The 25,407-nt window shown below is 35.7% G+C and overlaps 2 protein-coding genes across 3 annotated transcripts; both read left to right on the forward strand.

Moving 5' to 3' along the window:
* Positions 1 to 381: 381 nt before the first annotated feature.
* Positions 382 to 4,172, forward strand: LOC136220726 (probable WRKY transcription factor 43). The gene is made up of 2 exons (XM_066008515.1): positions 382 to 757; positions 3,995 to 4,172. The coding sequence occupies exons 1-2, from the start codon at positions 513 to 515 to the stop codon at positions 4,170 to 4,172; spliced, it is 423 nt and encodes a 140-aa protein (XP_065864587.1). The 5' UTR covers positions 382 to 512.
* Positions 4,173 to 7,291: 3,119 nt separating this feature from the next.
* On the forward strand, positions 7,292 to 9,946 carry LOC136220526 (desiccation protectant protein Lea14 homolog). 2 transcript variants are annotated; one of them, XM_066008342.1, is made up of 3 exons: positions 7,292 to 7,401; positions 8,042 to 8,238; positions 9,576 to 9,946. In XM_066008342.1, exons 1-3 carry the CDS (start codon positions 7,396 to 7,398, stop codon positions 9,823 to 9,825), a joined length of 453 nt encoding a protein of 150 aa, XP_065864414.1. In that variant the 5' UTR covers positions 7,292 to 7,395; the 3' UTR covers positions 9,826 to 9,946. The 2 variants fall into 2 exon arrangements, with proteins under 2 accessions (XP_065864414.1, XP_065864413.1); XM_066008341.1 differs by lacking the exon at positions 7,292 to 7,401 and having other exon boundaries at positions 8,033 to 8,238.
* Positions 9,947 to 25,407: the final 15,461 nt, after the last annotated feature.

The raw sequence follows: 25,407 nt of genomic DNA on the forward strand, positions 1-25,407 counted from the left end.
AGAGTTTTGACCCCTCCCTTAAATCCTGGATCCGCCACTCATCCCTTCCATGCCCAATCCGCAATATGATTTTTTCTTGGATTAATGGATGTCATCCGGTTTCAATAGATTACACATTTGGTAAGTAAGCAACATAACAAGAAGAGAGTATGCTCCCAATTTTATTTGAAGAAAATTCCGAAAATATAAGAATATAATTGTAGAAATTTTCCATAAATCGGGCACGTCTTCATTTTACTCTAATGGCAGTTGAACAGAAGTAGGCAGTAGGTGAAATGTAGTTGGCTAATAACACTTTACTCCTTTCAAAATCTATATCTTTTTTATTATTTAAACCTCCTCAATCCTCTCTTACCATTCTCTCACCGACCCACAAAATGGAAGGCCAAGAAACACCACCTCCTCCTCCGCTGCTTCCACCGTCGTTATTACAATTTCCGACCAACAATTCTCCGTTGTACGACGATCTGTTCACAAATTCACTTGCATCCTCCTCATCAATCCAAGCTCCTATGGAGCTTCCAGACTGGGTTTCGCTTCTTTCCGGCGATTCGAATATGATCGGAGAAGAGAGGTCTAATGTTGTTTTAGGTGAAGAAGAAATAAAGGGAAAGAGAACAAAACCAGGTGGGAGAATGAGAAAACATACAAGGCCTAGGTTTGCTTTCCAAACAAGGAGTGCTGCTGATATTCTTGACGACGGTTTCCGGTGGAGAAAATATGGCCAGAAATCCGTCAAAAACAGCACTTTTCCCAGGTCTGTATTTACTATTTAATACTCTCTCTTACGTACGTTGCATGCATGGCTTATCTGTTTAATTAGGGTTTAATTTAGGTCACCTAACCAAACTTACTTTTTTTTTTTTCTGAAATAAACCAAACTTACTTAAGCTAATATATATCAAAGAAATTGAGACTAAAAAATATAAGCCTAATACACAAATAACTCCCTGAATTTGTCCAAATTTTGCAACTGTCCCCTCTAACTTTCAATTGTAACAACTTACCCTTTAAACTTGTCCAATTGTAAAACATAACCCCTCAAACTTGTCCAATTATAAAACAGAACCCAAAATTGTTGACACGGACTGCAATTGAAAAAACACGTGAAATACAAAAGCTGCAAACGCTCGTGAAATGTGATAATCAGATCTTTGGACTAAAAAAAATCAGTATTTAAGTAACCAAATCCTCAATTCTTCAACTTTTTCTTCTTCTTTTTGTTATTCCTATTCGTTTTTTTAGTGATTTCTTGATTCAAAGTTTTGGGATATTATGATGGTGAAATGTGTTTATGTGGAGAAATAGCTCTATTGAAGATTTCATGGCGTGATACGAATCCGGGGAAACGTTTTTACGGTTGCTTCAAGTACGGGGTAAAAAAAATCCCAATTTGGGGTTATGTTTTACGATTGGACAAATTTGAGGGGTTATACTTTACAATCGAACAAGTTTGAGGGGTAAGTTGTTACAATTGAAAGTTGAGGGGGGCAGTTGCAACATTTGGACAAGTTTAGGGGGTTATTTGTGTATTAGGCCAAAAATATAATATAATAGTTACAAGGATAAGGTACAAATTTAGTCTTTCACGAAAAAACATTGCAATCTTAAACCCAATTTTTACCTATTAGTGCAATTCCAAGCCTGATGGAGAAAAAAATAGGTTTTATTTCATACATAATTCATATTATATTGACCCTCTAACTTTCAACGTTTTGATTACCAATGAGATTGGAAACTTCATATCTTCCGTTAATGAAAAAAATTAATTTTTCCTCGATTAAAGTTAAAATTGCACTTTGCTAAAAAAAAATTAGATTTAAGATTACACGATTTTTTAGGTAGAGGCTAAATATACTATCCCCTAACCTAATAATTATAGGGCTAAAATTAATATTATATATTACCCGGCTTAAATCCTTATTTGACGATTGATCTATCCAAAATTTTGTCATATGGACACTGACCTATTATTTGATCACATTTGGCCCCTGATCTGTCTCAATTGGTGAATTTTCGCTCAATTTGAATGAAAAATTAACAAAACTGTTATTCTATTGACACGTGGGGATATTTTGACGCTTAGACTTTATAATTTTTTTTTTATTTTTGAATCTAATTAATTATTTTCACATAACAAAATCCATGTCGCAAATAAACGTTAAGACATGCCACATGTCAAGTTTAGATGTCAAAATATCACCACATATAGTTTTATCAAGTCTCTATCTAAATTGGTGAAATTTCACCAATTTGGATAGTTTAGGAACCAAATGTAATGACAACATTTTGGATATGTTAAGGACTCGGTAACATTTTAAGCCTATCTTATTCATATAGTCGTGTTAGGGTTTTTGAATGTAGAACAAAAATGTAAAAATTAACAGTTGATCCAGTGATAGAGTTATGAACAATGTAACGCTTTGTTTCACTATAGTTGTCTTTTGTAGAAATAAATTATTCATCCAAATTTATAATAAGGTACTTAATAACTTTAGTCTCAAAATGTAAATACTTTGTATTTTGCTTAAAAAAATACTTTGTATTTCAATGAATATGTTTAGGGTTATTTTAGCATAATGATATTTAGGGTTAAATTTTAAAAAAAAAAAAAAATCATTATTTGCAGATGGAGGACTGTGATATTTTTATATGTCAAAACAAACACCGTGCTTGTCGATATTTGTAAATTGAGGACTTTTGAATTGACATTGTCAAATTTGACCATTAATGATATTAAAATGAAAATTTTCAAGGATTAAAGTTGTTTAGTGCAACATTTACTATGGAACCACATTTTTTATTTTTTCAAAATCATCATTTTTGGAGCTCTCTCTTAACATTAGCTTTCTCTCTTTTCACCAAACAACAACTAAATTCCCTCAAAACTAAAATGTTGAAGAATTGAAGTCGCTTAAAATATAATTAAATTCTTGAAAATTTTCATCCACGGTCATCCATCTGCAAAATAGTGTAACCACATTGATTTCTTTTGGAATCAACCCTAATATTTATTGGGTATTTCAATGATATTTTCAATCTATGTACATGCCAAATGTCAGAGATAATAAAAATTATTCTTAGGTCTTATTTATTTATTTGGGTCTAAACTATCTAGTATTTTAGTTTGAGAGTCTAGACTAATCCAGATTCGAGTCGGATACATGTTCCTCTCAAAAGGCAAAGCTTTCCCAAGTATTTTATTCACATCTACGTTCCTATCTCCAGCAATCGAACCATGATTGAATGATTACTTGACTTTTCACATGATTGTGTATATCAGAGTGTTTTTTTAGAAAAGTGGAGAGTTTAAATCCTATCAACTTCATTTATTAATAGAATTTCAATAAATGGTAAAATGAGATTGTGTTTTACACACGTAAAATATAAGGATATACATTTGTGTACGTGGATGCATCAGAAATACTAATACAAATCTATTAGTATAATTTTTGGGTTAATGATTACTTGAAATCAAAACCTTAAAAAGTATGAGGAAGCGAGGAGAAGAGTAATATTGATAACTCATTTCTTCTACTTGTTATTTAGTATAGTATAAGGAATCAATTGAACTAAAAGATTAAGCTGATTTTTAATCTAAGAATAACTTTTTATTATTATCCTTGACACACCTCCTCATGTGAATGTTTCTTGGCTTGAAACGAGTACAATTCAAGCCTATTTTATCATATGATGAAATTTAATCAATGAATGAGGTTGTTAGGATTCGAACTCTCAAACACTTGTTCTAAGAAGATCTGGTATCATTTCAAAGAAGCTCATTTAATCTATATATTCTTTGATTCTTTGAAATGATAGTGGTTTAACTATCATTTTTGCATCCTAATTAGGATTCGAACTCTCAAAAACTTAAACCGCTGATAGTTAAGATTCAAAAATGACTTTTTTTATTATATATCTCTGAAAGTATATATAGATTAGCATGATTTGATTAGTGAAATGTGCTAATTGGGAATTGAATTTATGAAAAAAGGAGTTATTATAGGTGCACTCATCATACGTGCAATGTGAAGAAGCAAGTACAAAGGTTATCAAAAGACACAAGCATAGTAGTTACAACTTATGAGGGAGTACATAATCATCCATGTGAGAAGCTCATGGAAACCCTAACTCCTCTTCTCAAGCAGATGCAGTTCCTCTCTAGGTTCTAATCAACTAATTAGTTCAATTTATATGGCTATTTATGTGTTTCAAGACAAGGTCTAAAGCAAAAGAACTTGTAATTTCACTTTTACTATGGTTATAACTTATATGTATATGTAAACTGATGGATAGATGTATTACTGTTAATATCATGAATCAATAAAAGAAAGAAAGATGTTACTTTTGTCCAGGTTTGTAGTTTTCTCGATAGCATGTAGCAAGCTTCAAACCTGTGTGGATCTATTTTAAGGAAGAAAAATGAAGTTTCTTTTTCCTTCTCCCACCGGATTAGGTTTATATATCTCATTGAATCTTTTTATTCGTTTGAATTGTAGCTGTTCGCTTTTATTCTTTAGCAAGAGTAGAAACTATTTATTTTATCCATGGATCAATAGATCTACGTGGTTGTAACAAAAAAAATGACTCAGATCCGAATGTTCGGAAGAACCTTAATGATGAAGATTTAATTACGTCTTTTTTATGAATTTGAATTTCCATGAAGTATATGTCTTATTGTTTTTTTGTGTGTGTTTTATTCCTTTGCTCATTGTATTTTCGTCCCGTTGTAGATTTTGTGAGGTTTTTTCCTTACCCATTTCTTGTTGTACTTATTATTTTTTCATCTAATGAAAATATAAGCATTTTCATTAAAAAAAACCAACAGAGGTTACTTAATTATAAAAAAAAATCTTATGAATTCCTATTCACATCTATTTATTATAAATGTATAATAGCTGAAAACTAATCCATCTAAAAATTTATCAACGTCATCTCAAAATTTTCTGTGTCATCTATATATAATATAAAACAGTAACTATGGAGCTGAGGTGCCACTTCTTTTTTTTACTGATGAAAAATATACTATAATATATTAATTTTAATTATATTATTATATTTATCTATAAAAATATTATTTTATCCGTACTATATCCAAGAGTTCTACATAATTTAAATTAATCTCTAAAATCTCTCTAATTCTCTGCATATCTATATATAATATAGGGATAAGGTACCAAAATAGGCCTAAGGTTTTTGGGGAAGTACCAATTTAGGCTTAACGTTCAAAATAGCACTAATATAGGCTTAACGTTTACAACATAATATCAATTTAGGCTTAATGTTTACAATATAGCATCAATTTAGGCCTCACATACAAAATAGCACCAATGTAGGCTTAACGTTTACAAAATAATACGAATTTAAGCTTAATGTTTACAAAATATATCCAATTTAAGCTAAACGTCACAATTAAATTAACCATATTATATTCTTTTCCTATTAACTTTATATGTTATCTTTTTATTTAGTTCTATTTTCTTATTTATTATAATACAATTAATTAGTATTCTTGTCCATTAAAACCTTATATTTGTTTTTCATCAACCATTTCATGACTGCTAAATTTCATGGCTCATGTAATATATGCAAACTAAAAGTAATTGAATATCCACAATATTTCGAACACCGTGTTCGAAATATTGTGGATATTCAATTACTTTTAATTTGCATATATTACATGAGCAATGAAATTTAGTAGCCATGGAATCATTGATGAAAAATAAATATAAAATCTTATGGGCAAGAATACTAATTAATTATATTATAATAAATAAGAATATAGAACTAAATAAAAAATAACATATAAAGTTAATAGGAAAGAATATAATATGATTAATTTAATTATGACGTTTAGCTTAAATTGTATATATTTTGTAAACGTGAAGCTTAAATTCGTATTATTTTGTAAACGTTAAGCCTATATTGGTATTATTTTGTACGTGCGGCCTAAATTAATGCTATATTGTAAACGTTAAGCCTAAATTGATATTATGTTGTAAACGTTAAGCCTATATTGGTGCTATTTTGAATGTTGACCCTAAATTGGTGCTTCCCTAAAAACCTTAGGCCTATTTTGATACCTTATCCCTATAATATAAAACATTAACGATGGAGCTGAGGTGTCACTTCATCATTTTTACTGATAAAAAATATAATATAATATATAATATATTAATTTTAATTATATTAATATATTTATCTATAAAAAGATTATTTAAAGTAAATGTGAAAATAAAAAAAAAACAATATTTAATTTATATAGCACCTTTATATCCTTAATCGTAGTTATTAGATTATATTTTTGTTAATATTTACATGTTAAGATGAATCACGGGCCACAAACTAGTTGTAATATAATTTTTCATAACTTTTTTTTTTCTATTCTAAAAACTATTTTAAAGTTAATTTAATTCATTAATGTACAATTTATATAATTCTCTAGTAACCAGTTGGATTTAAAGGTATAAATTACAAATTAATAAATTAAATTAGCTTAAAAATAGTTTTTAGAATAGAAAAAAAATTATGGAAAATTTTATTACAATGACACGCAATTCTTTTTTTTTTTTTGAAACAATGACACGCAATTCTTTAAGATAACGTGGAAATTTTTTAGATGCAATATGTTTAGCTATTATTTTGTAAAAAATATATTTATATTTATTTATAATAGACTAGAGAATTAGCATTAAATGGAATTAATATTTAAAATGTTTTAGTAGATGATTTTAACTGTAATTTTTTTTTAATTAGATTATAAAAATTGTCATGAAAATTTTGCTCACATAATTAAAACATTAAAATTTTATAATGTTGATAATTATATTATATAAAAAATTGCTACACAATAATATGTATGATAGTGTATATAAATAAAAGAAAATGCTTAATTTACATAATTAAATTTTTTGAAATTTTATTAACTAAAATAGAAATAAATGTGAAGTATATATTATGCAACGGCTAGTATATAATCCATAGAGTGATCAATGGCTTGTATCCAAATAAAACTATCTCAATGAGATTGAAACAAAAAAAATATATAATCTTGTAGGACTTGGTCAGTGAAAGTGATGGAGTTTTTTAACATCAAGAAATATTAATATTCATATGTAAGAAAAAGAAAAAGGTGACAGAATAATTAACACTTGACTTTGCCCATAAGAAATTGATATATATATATAATAATCCATTAATTAACTCAAAAATAACGTGACAAGGTGGGATTAAACTCAATATAAATAAATCCGGCAAAGGAATAGGACAACTATATTAACATATAGATCTATTACAATTCAGATATCGGAATTAAACTAATCATCATCTGGTTTACTTCTTCTCCTCTTTCTTCCATCATATAATCATTCTCAACTTTTCCTGCAACAATAACTTATGGATGTAAGTTAATTATCCTCCACTTCTAATATCTCTACGTTATAATTTCCAGTTTTCTTATATTTTTTTCTCTATTTTATTTCAATTATTTTCCTTTATTTTTATTTCGATAAAAAAAATTCAAAACCCATCCTTTAGTAATTAATTTAATTAAAAGAAGTTATGGGATCCCTTCTCTCTTGATAAAAGAGAAATATTCAGAAAAAATAACTTGAACATGAACTTGTGCCCATTCCATGCCCGTCTCATGATTAAATTATCAACTTTTGATCTTTTTTGACGTTGAATATTCTGAGATTTAAGGTAGTGATTAGATAAATTCTTGTAATTTGTTTAATGAAATTAAGTTGTATTTAATTGCAAATTGAATAAATAAAAATTACACGCGAAGTACTAATTAAAAGTATTAATTAAAAAAGATTAGATTAGATGTTGAAGCTTTAATTTGAAGGTCTGCCAATGCGGAGAAACCCATGAGCCAAACACGCTGTTTTCACACACGGAACGGCATAATAGCAGCAATCTGAGGAGGCTCTTTCTTGCCCTATAAAATCCAATTTTGTTTTCATTTTTTTCAACGCTTCAAATTTTTATTTTGTCTGAAATTAGTCCATAATCTTTGAGATTAATTACGATGTTGCAGTTGGTGGGCAAGGCGAAGAACTTTGTGGCGGAAAAAATCGCGAATGTACCGAAGCCAGAGGCAACAGTCTCCAAAGTAGATCTGAGCAGCGTCCACCGTGATCGTGTTGAGTACTGCGCCAAGGTTTCCGTTGATAATCCCTACGCTCATCCACTTCCGGTTTGCGAGGTCTCCTACACTTTGAAGAGCGATGGCAAGTAGGTTTTTTGTTTTTGTTTTTGCTTTTTCTAATTACAGAATTCATTCATTGATAATGATATTAATCAGTCATTAAGCATGAGGTTAATGAAAATTTCGAGTATAATGGGATCACATGCACTTTAGGCAACAAACTTCTAGGGATGTAAATGGGACGAGACCGGAACTATCCGGATGACGACGACGACGGGAATCAGTAATAAGAATCTCGAGATAGGAATAGGGATATTTTTGTCTCCTGTGGTGGGGATGGAAAATGTGGATTCCCGATGATGGGGGATTCCAGACTATTTTTTGTATAATTGATTTTTTTTTTTATGATTTAAGTATATTTTAATCAGGTGATTGGTTGTTTTCAATTTTTAGTTTTTTTTTTTTTGTGTTTTGAAAAATTTGAGAATAATTGTTGATGCTTGGTGATATCGGAATATCAATAATTTATTGATCACTAGACCTGAGTCATCTGAGAAGGAAGAAAAACCATCAGATAGGGGGCAGAAGACCAGCAAACCCTCACCAATGCTTAAGTCAGTATATGAATACATAACTTTGAAAGCTATTTAGTGAAAGTAAGTAGTATAGAATTGTGTACTTAATATCATGATTCCATGTCTATTTATAGACAATTACTTGCATCATTATTGGTTTAGAATCAACTTTTCCGCAATGTATTGATTTGAGCATGTTTTCTAGAGTCAGAAGCTCCTTTTCTGTGTTAATTTCGGAAAGGCCCTTTTTATTGGATGGGCTGACCGGATATATCAAATAATGGGTCTAGCTTATTTGCTTAAGCCCATTACATTATTTAATACTATATCACTTGGTATTAGTAGCTACGACTTCTTAAAAGTTTTAGACTTTTTTAAACATAAAATGTGATTTCCCATAGGGGAGTGGGGACTGAGGGAATAGAGAAAAGATTTTTAGAACATTTGTAAATGAGGAATAAGGATCCCTAAGGACGGAGATAGGGACATATCTGTCCGTGTTTAACTCACGGGGATGGAGATGGGGAATTCCCAACTAGTCGTGGAATAGGGATGAGAAATGTATTCCCCACCCCGCTCACCCCATTTACATCCCTACAGACTTCAATTGAAAATTTGAATTAGATTGGAAGTTTAGAGTTTTAATTTTACAAGTCATGTTATAATTTCAAAATTACGAAATTAATGGCTGTGATTTAATTAAAATATCTAACCATTCCCAAATGTGATTATAAGGACCTGTTTTGGTTTAGTTTTGTTTGCTATTAAGGTTTGCAAGGATTTTTGCTGTTAGAAAAATGTGTTGCTTTTTTAATCAAACAACTAAAACTTTAGTTGCGGTGGAACAGGGTGATAGCGACAGGGACAATGGCGGATCCAGGATCGTTGAAGGCAAGTGATATGACAGTATTGACATTGCCGGTAGGAGTGCCACACAGCATATTGATGAGTTTGGTGAAAGACATAGCTAGAGATTGGGACATAGATTATGAGTTACAAGTTGGACTCACAATTGATCTACCTGTTATTGGCAATTTCACCATTCCTCTCAATACTAAGGGCGAAGTCAAGCTCCCTACTCTCTCTGATTGCTTCTAACTTTTAATATATGCATGTGCTACATATGTATACTTTTCATGAAATATTTGTTTTACTATTTCAATGAATTCAATGTGACCCAATTGATGGAATATTTTGATGCATTAGTCAAATTTTGTAACTCAGTTCGTAAATATTTCGAATTCGATTTCCACTAAATACATCCGCAAAGAGGATTGAGCAACCTTAGTTGGACTAAGCCTCAAACACATTGTTTGAGTAACAACACATTTGGTTTAGATCAAAACAACCAAATTATCTGACTCCTCTGTTCATATCCACTAACTCCTAGAACCATTAGTTGAGTACAAGTTTCAGTTGATTTATTGATGTTACTAATGAAATGCTATATTTCTATCTATCGAAAATCATAGATTTAACATCAAATTTAATTGAAATGTTTGGATGCATTTGACAAAAGTATTGATCAAGATGTAATTACAAGAAAATTGGAGGTAGTGAGGATGCAATTGAGAGAAACCATCGCTTTCTTCCTTTCTCTTATTTTTCTCTATTTTCGTATGTTCTAACCCTCTAATTAGATTTACTCAGAGGAGAAAGAAGACTCATTTATATTTTTAGATTTAGGTTTTAGTTTTATATTTGCATTTTCTTGTTGGTTTGAAATCTATATATCTTATCAAACATATTTTTGCGTTAGATCGACCATTGTTAGTTATACTTCTTTCTTTTATACTTTTTTCAGTGTTAGAAAGACCAGAAAATGTTTCTCTTGTATGTAAATCTATATATCTGCATTGGTTGCACACAAAAGAAAAGAGCCTAAATGATGAATAATGAATTGCAGCGGTTTTTTAACGAGATTCGATTTACGAGAAATATATGATTTATATCTTTGCTGTGTTTTTTTAAGAAATATCTTTACTGTGTTAGTTGTACTTTTTATGTGTTTTATTGTTCTTTGTAGTCTTTTTTATTCCTTTTGTGCATCTTGTATAAATTGTAGTATGTATATGGATGTGTTGTTTTATTCTCTTAATTTTCGTGTTATATTTATATTTTTTTTTCATTGAAAGATATTGATATTTTATATAAAAAAAAAGAATTACATAAGGAGAAAAATAAATAGAGTTTGAAGTTAACATAGCAATCGGCTAAAGATGATATGATATGCAGTATAAAAATGTAGCCATGTGTATGTATATATAATACAAACAATTCTTCAAAAATAAATATAATATAAACAATTTATTAAAAGTATTTTGATTGAATTTAAAAATGGAAAGATAAGTATTGGTGCTCGTAAAGTATATAGCAATAAATAGGATAAGTGTATCCTATCACACCAAGTAATACAGTGCTTAAGCACGAGATCGAATCACAAGGACTACTATCCTAGTCAGTTAATTTAAATGGTAATTTATCTGTTTAGCAAGGTTGAAAAGCAATTTGGTGTTTAATCTAATAAAATAAATAACTAAACTAAGAAAACAATAAACAGAACTAGCCGTAGGATGGATTGTGGTTAATGGTAGGCACAACCTAGGAAGGGGAATCCATTGGTTAATCTCTATGAATGAGCTCGTAGGGGTTCAAGTTCAAGTTCGACTAAAGATTGAAGGTAATTGCCCTAAGTGAAGGACTAATGTGATCAGTATTGCCCTTCCTATTCACATGCATTCGGGTGACGACTTGATTAGGCATATACCCTAGGTCATGCAACTAAGGCTAAAGCCGTAGCCCAGCCACAAAGCCTCATTCCTAGTGGTCTCTAACGAAGTCAGGTTAATGCAAATTCGGTATAGATGATTCCATGGTCAAGAATCCATCTATCTATTATCTAGCTAATGTCAGGGCTACAGGCATTAGGCACATTATATACATAAACGCGCTAGTTGATCATTATCAATGCTCATTCTAGCAATTAATCTTGTTCCTAACATCACCTAGGCATAAAGCATGCATAAACTGATCGAATCAAAAGTCAATTCTCAAATCCTAAACCCTAAACATTCATAGCAATTAAATCAATTTCATCCCCATCCTAGATTGGATGGGAATTAATTCATAGACAAACTCATCACAATTATAATGCAAAAGGGAATAAATGAAGGCATACTTTGATTAATACATAAATTAAGATAAAGGGAAAGAGAAAGAAATTCTAAAACCTGTTTTCTGATTACAGTATAACAAAGCAGGTAGATCCTCCACCCGTTGAGTTGTTCTTCAACGAAATTAAATCTAACTACAAACTTTTATTGAAATCTAAAGCTAAAAAGTGTTTAAAACGGCTACATGAAAATAATATTGTGTGTCCCCCGAAGAACTGAGTTAAGCTGCCTATTTATAGTCGTAGGCAGCAAACCTAGGTCTTCCGAGGGTACAAACATCTTTTCCCGCGTTAAACAGGTGTTAAAAAGACCTGGATTTCGAGTTTCCAGCCGGAGAGAGGCGCTTTTGCGCCTCTCCCGCCTCGTCTCGTCAAGACGAGTGGCTGTCTCGTCGAGACAGCCTAGTGTCTCAGCGAGACAGGCCTGTGTCTCGACGAGATAGGCAACCTGAGGGGCAAAAAGACCGGCTTTTCTCTGTTTTGATCCTTGGGCTTCCGAATTCCACTCTAATGGTCTCTGATGAATCCCAAAAGTGCTCCGACGGTCTCTGATTTGTCCGGAATTACTCCACAAGGCTCGGGTCTGGTTCGGGAATACTCAAATAGGCCTATAAACACCTGAAAACACAGAAAATGCCATAAATACTCGAAATTACTTATTTTAACTAAAAGCTAACAAAACGATAAGAAAACTGAAAGGAAATAAAGCGAAAATAAACTAAAAGAGGTCTAAAAACCCTATACAAATGGGAGCTATCAAGTATAAGTTTATAAAAAAAATAATCTCTCTCTTGTGGGAGTTAGGGTTTCTCCTTCTCGTGGGAGTCAAGGTATCGATTTTCTAATCTCTGAGTTTGTTGCAGGCGCGCGGTGGTGAAGATCCCTATTCGATTGCCGGACCAGGGACTTCTCGGTGCAAATTCATGTGGTTCTATTTCTTGATTACAATTGAAGGGGTAACGTGTAACACAAGAAAAGTCGCTAAACCTTGCGGCTAGGGTTTTTATGGAGCAAGCGATGAATCATCTTTCATTGGCGGAAGATGAGGAAACCCCTTTTGAGTTTCTGTCGAACAGGGAGGAGGATTCAGGAGGGACAAAAAGCCTAGTTTTGATAGGAAGATTTTTAACAGAAAGGGTGATAAACTTTACAACAATGAAAACCCATATGACAGATATTTGGATGCCAAAGAAAGGGGTTTGGATTACGACTGTTAACGCAAAACCTATTCTCATTCAAATTTTACCACAAGATTGACAAGGAGAGGGTTGAAGAGGGTGGACCGTGGTCTTTTGATGGCAAAATGCTGGTGCTAGGTGAATGCGGGAAAGGGCAGAAACCTGAACAATTGGAGTTATCAATGATGCCAATTTGGGTTCAGGTATACGGAATACCGGCAGGTTTCTTTTCGGAAGCTGTTGGCAGGCAGATTGGCGATTTCATTGGAGGTTTTGTTGATTATGATGGGAATAATGATCTGAGCTCACGGAGGATGGAATATATGAGTATCAAAGTCCTTATGGATATGCGTAACCCGCTAAAAAGATGCAAACGAATCAAGCGCTCGGCATCAGAATTCTCTATCCTTCAATTCAAGTACGAGCGACTGTGTAACTTTGTTTTCTTTGTGGAATATTAGGTCACACGGAGAGATTTTGTGATAGCTTGTTTATTGAAGATACAAGAGGGTGAAAGCGTGAATGGGGTGTATGTCTTGTTGCCCAGGCCAGACGAGGGGGAGTAGGGCAGACATCGCGCTGGTTGCGAGAACCAAATATGAAGGATGAGGAGGCTTGGAGGGCAGGGCAGAATATTGAAGATATTAGTGGATCGGGTAACAATACAGTTAAGGGGAAGGAGATTGTGAATAGTTCAGAGAAGGAAGTAGCAGGTAGAGAAGAGGAGGAGATGGTTCTGTTAGAAGTTAGGAAGCGGAGGAGAGCTGAAGCTTTGATGAATAATGAAGATGCAGGAGTTGACGAAATGGATACAAGTTTGGGGGGAGGAATAACCGGTGTAACTGAAGTTTCTATGAATAATGTGGATTCTACAGTTACAGATGTTCTGAATTTGGCGAGGCCTGAGAATCAGGTCTGCCAGCACGAATGACTTGCCTTAGTTGGAACTGTCGGGGTCTCGGTAACCCCCGGGCAGTTCGAGTTCTGAGTGATCTGTTAAAAGTTCACAAACCGAATTTGGTGTTTTTTATGGAGACACTTGTAAATAGAGGGCGGATGGAGAGTTTGAAAAGACAATTTAAATTCTCAGGGTGTTTTGTGGTGGAAGCAAGGGGGCATAGTGGGGGGCTTGCTATGCTCTGGACGGAATCTGTGGATTTTGTGGTTAATAGCTATTCAAATAATCACATTGAAGGGGCTGTTAGAGACATGACTAGAGGTGAATGGAGGTTTGTTGGATTTTACGGGATGGCTGGTCGTAATAGGCAGAAGGAGTCATGGGAGCTGCTGAATAGAATTACTCAAGCGTCTATTCTGCCAAGCTATTATCTGGGTGATTTTAACTGCATTTTACGAGCATATGAGAAGAGAGGAGGTCCCGATTACCCTAACTATCTAATTCAACATTTCACTGATACCATTAGTTCGAATGATCTACATGAGTTGTTAGTGAGGGGTAGCGAGTTTACGTGGGATTAGGGGAGAGGGACCAACCATTGGGTCAGCGAAAGGCTCGATCGGGTGCTAGCTGATAGTGGCTGGATGGCGAAATTCATAAACCATCGTGTCACAAACTTGAATGTTACTTATTCTGATCATTCAGCCCTGTTACTAGAATCAGTTATACAACCGGCATTTGCTATGAAATACCAATTCAGGTTTGAAACAGCTTGGATGTTGGAGGAGGGATTTAGCGAGATTGTGAAAAGCTGCTGGAAGGCGAACCATCGTGTTGAGATTCAGGAGAAGTTGGCGGACTGCAGCGAAGTTATGGAGCGATGGGGACGCGATTTCAAAAACAGGTTTACTGCTCAAATTTGCAGATACAAGGCGCTAATGGAAAGGTTGAAGGATAAAACTGACGCAGCATCGGTGGAGAGATTCATACAGATCAGAGATAAATTGAATAGAACACTAGAGCAAGAGCAGATATACTGGAGACAAAGAGCGAAAGCATTTTGGCTGAAGGATGGAGACAGTAACATAAAAATTTTCCATGCCTGCATTACTGCTCGAAACAAAATAAATAACATTGACAGCCTTGTTGATGAGGAGGGAGTGACGCATCAAGACGAATTGGGTAAACAATCTATCGCTTTTAATTACTTCTCAAAGCTATTTACTGCAAGTGAGTTATCTGATTATAGTGGGATTAGGGTGGTTCCTCGGTTAGTGTCGGATGAAGCAAATAATGAGTTAACGACACCTTTCCTGTTTGAGGAATTTACAATTGCTCTCTTTCAGATGCAGCCGGAAAAATTCCATGGTCCTAACAGACTAAATCCGGGGTTCTTTCAACTGTTCTGGAAGGAGATTGGGATGGACATATTTAGAGCTTGTGTAAATTGGCTTGAGAAAAGAGAACTTCCTGAGAAATTAAATAATACCATTATTGCATTAATCCCAAAAATTGAGAAACCTGACAGAATGACTAGCTTTAGACCAATATCACTATGCAATGTTCTTTATAAGCTGATTGCAAAGGTCTTGGCAAATAGAATGAAAGGGTTGTTGCCTGATATTATTTCTGAGAGTCAGTTTGCTTTTGTCCCAGGCCGGTCATTGATTGATAGTGTACAGATTGCGTTTGAATCTTTGCATTATATGAAAAGAAAATAGCGAGATGGGACTGGTAGGGTGGCCTTGAAAATTGATATCAGCAAGGCCTATGATAGGGTGGATTGGGGTTTTTTGAATGCAGTGATGTGTAAAATGGGGTTTGATGGAAAATGGATTGATTGGATAATGATGTGTGTTAGTACTGTGAAGTATGAGATAAAGGTCAATCGAGAGGTGACTGATATGGTGATACCAGGGAGAGGGCTGCGACAGGGTGATCCTCTATCACCGTATTTGTTCATAATTTGTGCAGAGGTACTTTCACGATTAATAATGCAAGCGGAGGAGGATGGTTTGATAACTGGTTGCAAAATTTATCCAAGCTCATCTATTTTTTGCGGACGACAACATGCTATTTTTTAGTTCGACGGAAGCAGAGTTTGATCAGATTCGTCATATCCTAACATATTATGAAGCCATGTCAGGTCAGGCTATTAACTTCAGCAAATCTGGAGTATTTTTTAGCTCGAATGTGAGTGAGGAGACGAAGTCGCTAATTAAAGATCGGTTAGGGGTGCAAGCAAGTCTCGACACCGAGAAGTACTTGGGGCTTCCATCACTTATTGGAAGGTCGAAGAAAGAGATTTTTGGTTCCATCAAGGAAAGACTAGTAAAGCGTTTTAACAGTTGGACATATAGATTTTTATCAAGTGCAGGTAAAGAGGTGCTATTAAAATCTGTTGCTCAATCTCTCCCAACGTTCTGTATGAGCACGTTTCTTCTTCCAAAATCCTTATGCGATGAACTCTAGAAAATGATGAACTCGTTTTGGTGGGGTACGAAGGAGAACGGTGGCAAACGAATAGATTGGAGTAGTTGGGACAAGATGAGTGTACGAAAAGAACATGGCTGGTTGGGGTTCAAAAATCTTCATGAATTTAATCTGGCTATATTGGGAAAACAGGGGTGGAAATTTATTAAGAATCCAAACACTTTGGTAAGCCGTATATTCAAAGCTAAATATTTCTCACTAGGATCTTTCTTGTCTTCCAAATTAGGCAATAATCCTAGTTTCGTTTGGAGAAGTGTATGGAGTTCGGTGAAAGTTATTGAGAAAGGGATCCGTTGGAGGGTGGGAAGAGGTGATAGCATTTCGGTATGGAGGGACCCATGGTTGAATTCGGAGAATCATAGATATATCAGATCAGAGAGTAATGAGGAAAAAATACGGGCGGTAGTAGCAGAATTGTTCATACCAGGAACGCGGATTTAGGATAGGGGAAAACTAGAGAACTGGTTTGAAGAGGAGGAGGTGGCGGTAATTAGCCGCATGGTTGTTCCGACTACTGTGCGTGATGATTGTCTAATGTGGCATTATACGACAAATGGCGAGTACTCGGTAAAATCAGGGTATCGGTTACTGGAGGCTAATCGAACCGGAGAGGTTGGTAATCGAGGGTGGAAGCAAATTTGGGATCTAAAGGTTCCCCCTAAAATCAAGACGTTTATATGGCGGCTTTGTTCAAAAAGTTTACCATTCCGAATCAAGCTGAACCATAGACATGTCCCGACACCGCTAGTTTGTGGAATCTGTGATGGGGACGTGGAACACGGCTGGCACCTTTTTTCAGGTTGCGGTTTTGTAACTGAATGCTGGTTAAAAATGAATTTGACGCCGCCGGGTAGCGAATGGGACTGGGTGGAGGATTGGATGCTTAACATACTTAATACAGTTACAGTGGAAGAAGCAAGTAAAATGGCGATGATTATGTGGGCAATCTGGTCGTATAGGAATGCAAAAATCTGGAATGGTGTTGTGGAGAATGCTGATACTGTTGTGCGAAGAGCAGAAGATTGGCGGGCGGCCTGGGCGAAGGAGCAGGCGGGGAAAAAACATCAGCAGCAGGAGGGGTCGGATGGTTTGCGGAAATGCTGGCAGCAGCCGACGAGAGGTAAGGTGAAATGTAATGTTGATGCAGCGATGTTCAGTGATACTAGAGAATTTAGTATAGGGGCAGTTATAAGGGGAGAGCGAGGCATTTTTGTTGCATGTTTCAGTGCGTATCAACTCGGCAGCCCGTTGGTTTTATTGGCGGAAGGTATTGCATTGCTAGAAGCAATTAGATGGTGTATGAGGCTTGAGATGCAGCAAGTGATTTTTGAATCTGATTCCAAGGGCATCATTGATCGAATCCAAACAGGAGGAACTGAAGGGTTAGAGGTCGGAGGAGTGGTTGTGGATATTCACAACCTGTTAACTGAACGCCAAGATTATTCTGTGGCTTTTGTGCCAAGATTAGCGAATGGGGTGGCTCATTGTATGGCGCGTCACACTCGTTCCAATGCTAGTTCTTTTAGTGATACTTCGATTCCTAGTTTTTTAAATTCGGTAATTTGTAATGACAATATTCAGGTTTAATTGAATTGGTTTATTTCAAAAAAAAAAAATGAAGGATAAGGTTTTTTTATAGTTTTGCACTTTCATCAACTTTTAAATGGTGAAAATATATACTTTCATCGTATCGTATGATGTTCGCGGACTAGCTACTCCACGTGTTGGCGTCGGCACGGCAACAGGAGGTGGTTTGGGTTTGTTGCGGATTGAAGGCAATTTGGGAGTATAGAAATCGGGTGATGTTGCAAGCTGAGTGGTGGCCGACTGTGTACAATGGGCGGAAGGTCCTTGAAGAGTATAGAGATAGGGGGGTTAATCTCTTATTTGGGGCAATTTAAAAAAAAAAATATCCTAATAGATCTAATTAGGAAATATTCTCCTGGAAGGGGCTATTCCCAACTATGGTCAAATTTTTTACTATTATAATATCCTATGACGCCGTAATGGGTATGTTAACATCACAAAGGATTCATGTCACTGCCCAAAATTTTTATAAATAAATTTTAAAAGTTTATTTATATAATAAAATTTTATAAATTTTTTATATTATAAAAATAAAATTATAACCGTATTGTTAGGATTAAATTTGTATAATTTATATGTTAGGACTAAATCTCCACTTCATCTGAAACATTACAGTTAAATATTTAGTGCATACCAAAAATTTGAAAAGACTTGTTTGCAGTGGCGGAACCAGGATCCCGGATGACCCGGGGCTCAAACATATCAGTAAAAAAATTTCAAAAGGTAAAAAAAAATCGAAATTAACTGTGCGGTTGACGGTAAATTTTCAAAGTCTAACCCGTTAGGGCTGAGCAAAATTTTTTTAGCCTCCAAACGCATTAAAACTGTAAAAATATTATCATTTTTTTTAGAAACTAGCATTGAACTAATAGAAAATTAAACATGTTTACTTTTTTTTAATGGTAAAGACATATTAAAAATGAATTCAAAAGTGTTATCAAAATAAAAATAAAGAGTCCATTTAAATTAATTAATAATGGTAACATATTTTTATAATTATTGAAAAATAAAATAAAAATAAATAAAAACTTTTTAAAAGAAAATGAGATTAAAGGGAGTGGAACATAGGACATCTCAAATCTCAAATATCAAATATAAGTAAATAGCCTTAACCATCTCATCTATCTTTAAACATTGAAATAATACTACATATGGCTCGTTTGGTTCGCGGAATAGAGGAGGAATAGAATAGCCATTCCTAAAGAATGGCTATTCCCACCTCTGGTTGGTTTTTTTATGGAATAACAATTCCATGGAATAAGCTATTCCTTAATTTTGTAGAATAGGGATTCTTCATTTTAAGTTAGGAATAAGCTATTCCTCATACCATGTTTATGTAATTTACAAATTTACCCTTTACTAAATCCCTCATATTTCTCTCTGTATCGCGTTTCACCTTAATTTACCAACATTGGCAGCGGAAATGGTGGTGGACGGTTGACCGACTATCAATGAGATGTAGAAAATGGAGAACACGAAAAAATATGAAAAAACACGAAAAAGTGACAAAACATGAAAAATAAAAAAACATGGATGCAAAAACACGAAAAAACACAAAAACATGAATAACACGAAAAAGTGACAAATCATAAAAAATAAAAACGTGGCAAAAAGCGATAAACGTGAAAATGCGAAAAACCTGAAAACATGAAAAACACGACAAAATGTGAATAACACAAAAAAGTGACGAAATAAAAAAAATACAAAAACGTGAAAAAAAACACGAAAACGCGAAAAAACAGAAAAAAACGAAAAACGTGAAAAACCACGAAAACGCGAAAAAATAGAAAAGACACAAAAAATACAAGTGTGAATAACATAAAAACGTGACAATACAAAAAATACGAAAATGTGAATAAACGTGAAAAACATGGAAAAAATGTGAAAAAAACGTGAAAGACACGAAAACATGAACAAACGTGAAAAACACGAAAACGCAAAAAAAAAAGAAACGAAATAACACAAAAACATGAATAACACGAGAAAGTGACAAAACACGAAAAATACAAAAACGTAAAAAAATACAAAAACGTGAAAAACATGAAAATATGAAAAACACAAAAAAGAAAAAACACCAAATCTTGAGAAAACGCAAAAAACACAAAAAATTTGAAAAAACGTGAATAACATAAAAAAGTGACACAATGCGAAAATTACAAAAACTTGAAAAAACGCAAAAAAAAAGGCGGCGGGGGGGGGGGGGGGGGATGAAAACCTTGAAAAAGCGAAAAAATGGAAAAAATATACAAAACACACACAACGTGATAAAACGCGAAAAATACGAAAACGTGAAAAAACGTAAAAAACGCATTTTTTTAGAGTTTCGTGTTTTTCTCTTTTTTTCACGTTTCGTTTTTTCACCCTTTTCACATTCTCGTGTTTTTAACATTTTCTTTTACGTTTTTGTATTTTTTGCATTTTTCATATTTTCGTGTTTTTCACGTTTTCGTGTTTTTAACGTTTTCGTGTTTTTCGGGTATTTACATGTTTTCGTGTTTTTAGCAGTTTTCATTTTTTTTTGTATTTTTTCCGTTTTCATGTTTTCCATATTTTTTCAGTTTTTGTATTTTTTTATGTTTTCGTGTTTTCCACATTTTTTCACGTGTTTTGTGTTTTTCACGTGTTTTCGCAATTTCGTGTTTTCATGGGTTTTTTTATATTTTTTATATTTTTACGTTTTTATAGTTTTTTGTTTTTATCAAGTTTTTACTATTTTAAAATAACTAATAAATTAAACTTGAGGGTAAGAATGTCTTTTGGCTTATAAACTAGTTATTCCAACATATTTTATTCTTCTAACCAAACATAGGAATAGATATTCCCAAGAAATAGTTATTCTATTCTTTCCTATTCTATTCCTAAGGAATAACTATTCTATTTCATTCCATTTCATTCCGTGAACCAAACGGCACCATAGAGTCAATATAATTCTCTCCAAAATATTAGCGGACACCATTACTAAAAAAAAATTTCTCAATTCTCCCGCCACCTGTCGGGACTCGAGCCCCCCTAACCCCCTTGGTTCCGCCCATGCTTGTTTGACTGTTATTTAGCTACATCGGCCCTTCTAAATCAGTTTGTCGATAAATTGAAGCAGATTCATATATATATATATATATATATATATATATATATATATTGTAACTATATTAATAACACAGTAAAATATTTTAGATAGTTTAAAAAAACTAAATCTGCTACATATAAATTAATCACTATGGCTTGCTCATCAAAATTTCAGTCACGTGGATTTTGAGACAGATGCAAAAATGGTAGTTAATGCCATTCTTTCTCCTCGGATAGACCTGTCCGAATTTGACACAATTATCCAAGACAGTAGGCTCATCCTTTCTTTAAATTCTAATTTCAATGTAGAGTTTATTTCTCGCCTAGTGAATGGGACTACCCAATTGATAGCAAGATATGCTTGTTCCAATGCTAGCGATTTTGTTTCTTCTGCTCAGCCACAATGGTTGAAGAATGTTCTTTTTGAATTCCAAATCCTATTAATGATATTTTTTCAGTCCAAAAAAAATAAATGAAAGTAACAAAATTGGCTTAATACATAATTACACCCTCAAACTTGGCACGTTTGTTCCCTTGGCACCCTGAACTTTCATATTTACCTATCACACACCTATACTTACCTAAATTGAACCTCTTACACACAAAATTAATGATAAACACACTATATAGGTGACATGGCATATGCGTGATGTGCAGAAAAATACAAGCGCGTGAAAGATAATATTACCCCTCTTCTTCCTCATCTTCATCATTCTCACTGTTCTTGTACTTTCTTGCCTTCACTGTCTTATTTTCCTCCACTAATTTAATCAAGTTCTGTCTTCTTCAATTTTGTTTTTTAAATTGGTTCTTCTGCTCTATCAAGCTTCTATTTGGAAGGATGATGGCAAATTTGGGGAAATTAGGGTTCATAACCATTTTAGTTTTGATCAATTTCTAATTTTGGCGAAATTAGACATGCTTTCAATCTGAAGCGATTTAATTTTTTTTACAGACAAGCAGACCTTCTTGTGGGTATTTCTTATTGATGACCCGCGAGGCTAAACCGGGTCATATTCATTTCGCAGGCCCAGCCCATACTTAGACCCATGGTCTAAGATCGGATGGGACCCGAATAAAGGAAGCGGGCGCAGCGAGTAACCGCCCCGAATGGGACCCGAATAAGCGGAAACGGGTGAAGCGAGTAACCGCCCCGAATTCCTAAACGGAGCATCAAGACTCCCACTCAGAACCACGTTCGTTGCCATGAAAGCTACGAAAGGGACATGGTCTAAAAAGGGGAACCGCCCTCAGAACGTGGCCCACTAAGGAGTAACCGCCCTCGGCGGTTACCTAAAAAACACCTATAAAAGGCCTTAAGAACAAGGGAAAAAGGTACGTTCACATTTTTTGCCCTACAATATTATTGTCAAATTACCAACCCTCTTACAAAAACTAACTTGATCGTCGGAGAGTTTTCCCGGAGATCCCATCTCCGGTTCTATTTTGCAGGTAACTCCGGCAGGGAATATGAAATCGGATCCGGCAAGTTATCATTGGTGCGGTGAACGTGGACCTTTTTTACCAACATTTGGTTAAAGGTACGCGAAGAACATGTCAGAACCATCACGAACGACCGGCGTTACCACTAGATCAACCAGTATGAACTCTAGGGGACCACGGATTGCGAATTCGCAACCTGCAAGTACGCAGCCTGTGGTGCCTAGCTCATCGGGTCCTTCGGGACAATTGAGTCCCTTATTGGAAGTCCAAGTGCAAACTGAGATGGAAATGTCCAATAGTGATTTCGTGCAGATGGCAGGACAAGTTTTGGCTTCGAACATGAGCCAGGCGGCTGGAGATCGAATGATTAATTTACTAACTGCCCTCGCCGAACACAATACCGTCGTGGCGGCTGCTCCTCAAGAACCTGTGGTTATCTCAACACAATCACCGACTATCCCTGTCATATCGGCCCTCCCGCAGCCATCTCAGGCGCCAAATCAAGTGGGCCAGAGTAGTCGCACAAACCCACACAGCCACCCGAGCAACTACTCGCACCCAGATCTCATTACGACGATACATCCGACCTGGCAGCCGTCCCAACCTTTGCCAGGAGTGCAAGGCACTCTTCCGCTACAGCAAGTGGAACCTTTTCCTCACAGACATTCGGAGTTGATGACTCCTGGGCGAGAGCACACATGCAACTTTAATCCTATAATGGGACAGCGGTTAGTCCCCCAACAGGCACACGTCTCAACACCGATGGGCGGGTGGATGCCACCCAGAATTCACCAGCAGCGGATGGAAGAAGTCCGGCGAATACCCGATATTGACTTAGAAGATCAATTACGAAGCATGATGGAGCGAATGGGGTACTCGCCTAGGCCGAGAGCAGAGGTCCAGAGCGATTCACCTTTTGCCCTTTCGTTGTGGGAATTCATTCCAGATCACAGAATCAAAGCGCCCGTAATACCTAAATACTATGGGGATCCAAATTCTGATTCTGAGGCTCATGTCAGGAACTACAGAGAACTAATGGATGTTGCAGGAGCGAGTGAAAGCATCATTTGCAGGTTATTCTCGACAACTTTGGGCGGAGCTGCATCTGATTGGTTTCGATCTTTACCCGCAGAATCTATTCACAATTGGCATCAATATAGTCGGGATTTCTGTGCGAAATTTGTGGGCTGTAAAGCAGCGGATGTGACGGATAGGCAGCTGAAGGAGATCAAACAGAGGAACTATAATTCCCTAAGGGAATTTGTTGTCGTATTCAACGATATTCTGGTGCGATTGCAAAACCCGGATATCGTGAGCATCCGCAACATCATGGCAGATGGAACCACAGATTGGAGTATGAGGGAGGAAATCATCCGCAACAAGCCGCGCACAGTGGCCGAACTTATGAAGATAGCAAAGGAATTCATGGAAGTGGATGATGTCAACAGGGAACATAGGGCTCAAACCCGGCGAGAAAGAGATGCGGCTAGATCCACTTCGGACAATCGGCGCCAGATCCAGTCCAAAAGCAATTCTGTTCGAAGAGGCGATTGCCCCTTTCAAAGTGGAGGATATCAGACACCATTAAACACGACTCGCCAGGAGGTGTTACTTTGGATCGAAGAGAGCCCCCTGAAGAAGGATGTGCGGTTCCCCGAGGTAAAAGGTCGAACCAGTTTGGGGCGACATCCTAACAAATATTGCAGGTTCCACAGATTGAACGGCCATGACACGAATGATTGCTATGAATTAAAGAAGGAGATTGAAAGGCTGATCGAAAGGGGCAAACTGAGTCAATTTGTACGAAAAGAGGCTAATAATGAGAAAGCAACGTTACCGCATGAAGTAGAGGCAAGGCCCGAAAAGAAGCAGAAAAAAGGAGTGATAAACGTGATGGCCGGCGGGATCTATGAGCCTCCAACAAAAAGAGCTCGCCGTGAACAGCGAAAAAGCAACACTCATAGGGGGGATGCCCTCAACTACTCATTTGCGCGAATCACGGAGCCGCATGCGGATGCTTTGGTGATCACAATGGCTGTGGAAGGCTGGGACGTCAAGCGGGTCCTTATTGATACTGGCAGTTCTTGTAATGTTATTACTCGGACTGCATTCAACAAGTTGGGAATTAATGACGAGCGAGTGGAACATACATTCATGGATGTAACTGGTTTTAGGGGTCAATCCTCTCAAACAAGTGGACAGGTGGTGTTGGAGGCAGAAATGGGCGATAAAAACCTAAAATGGCGAGGTGATTTAGAATTCGCAATTGTGGATCTCCCATTGGCCTACAACATAATTCTGGGACGCCCATTCTTGTCGGAAACGGAGTCGCTCATCTCAATGAAACATTTAACATTACATTTGCCAACACACCAAGGGCGAGTCATAGTTGAAGGTGATCAACTTGTATCTCAACAGGCCTATACATTGTCACTTGAACCAAAGCCAGACGAGGAAGATAGGGTAGAGGAGAAATTGCCAGCGGAAGCATTGGGAGAAACGGAACTATTCGCCATCTCAAGCGACAAAAATGTGCGAATAGCGACGGGCCTCCCCGAAGAAACGAAGAAAGCCATTGCCAAGGTGCTGGTCCAATGTGAGTCGGCATTTGCCGCCCCAAATGAAATACTGAAAGGAATAAGTCCAGACGTAGCAACCCATCGTTTGAATGTAGACAAAGGTGCAACCCCAGTGCGACAGAAAAAGAGAGGACATGCTCCTGAGCGGCAAAAGGCGATTGAAAAAGCAGTGGCGGATTTGCTAAAGTCAGATGCAATTCGAGAAGTCACCTATCCGGAGTGGTTAGCCAATGTGGTGCTAGTCAAAAAACCGAATGGAACGTA

This window comes from Euphorbia lathyris, chromosome 2, assembly GCF_963576675.1.
Source record: "Euphorbia lathyris chromosome 2, ddEupLath1.1, whole genome shotgun sequence".
NCBI classification, from domain to species: domain Eukaryota; kingdom Viridiplantae; phylum Streptophyta; class Magnoliopsida; order Malpighiales; family Euphorbiaceae; genus Euphorbia; species Euphorbia lathyris.

Bases quoted from the DNA above. Each gene is read 5' to 3' on its own strand.
- LOC136220726 (XM_066008515.1), top strand. From the start codon at position 513: ATGGAGCTTCCAGACTGGGTTTCGCTTCTTTCCGGCGATTCGAATATG. The intron at 758-3,994 runs GTCTGTATTTAC...TTATGAAAAAAG, and splicing joins AAAAACAGCACTTTTCCCAG to GAGTTATTATAGGTGCACTC.
- LOC136220526 (XM_066008341.1), top strand. From the start codon at position 8,033: ATGTTGCAGTTGGTGGGCAAGGCGAAGAACTTTGTGGCGGAAAAAATC. The intron at 8,239-9,575 runs GTAGGTTTTTTG...GCGGTGGAACAG, and splicing joins ACTTTGAAGAGCGATGGCAA to GGTGATAGCGACAGGGACAA.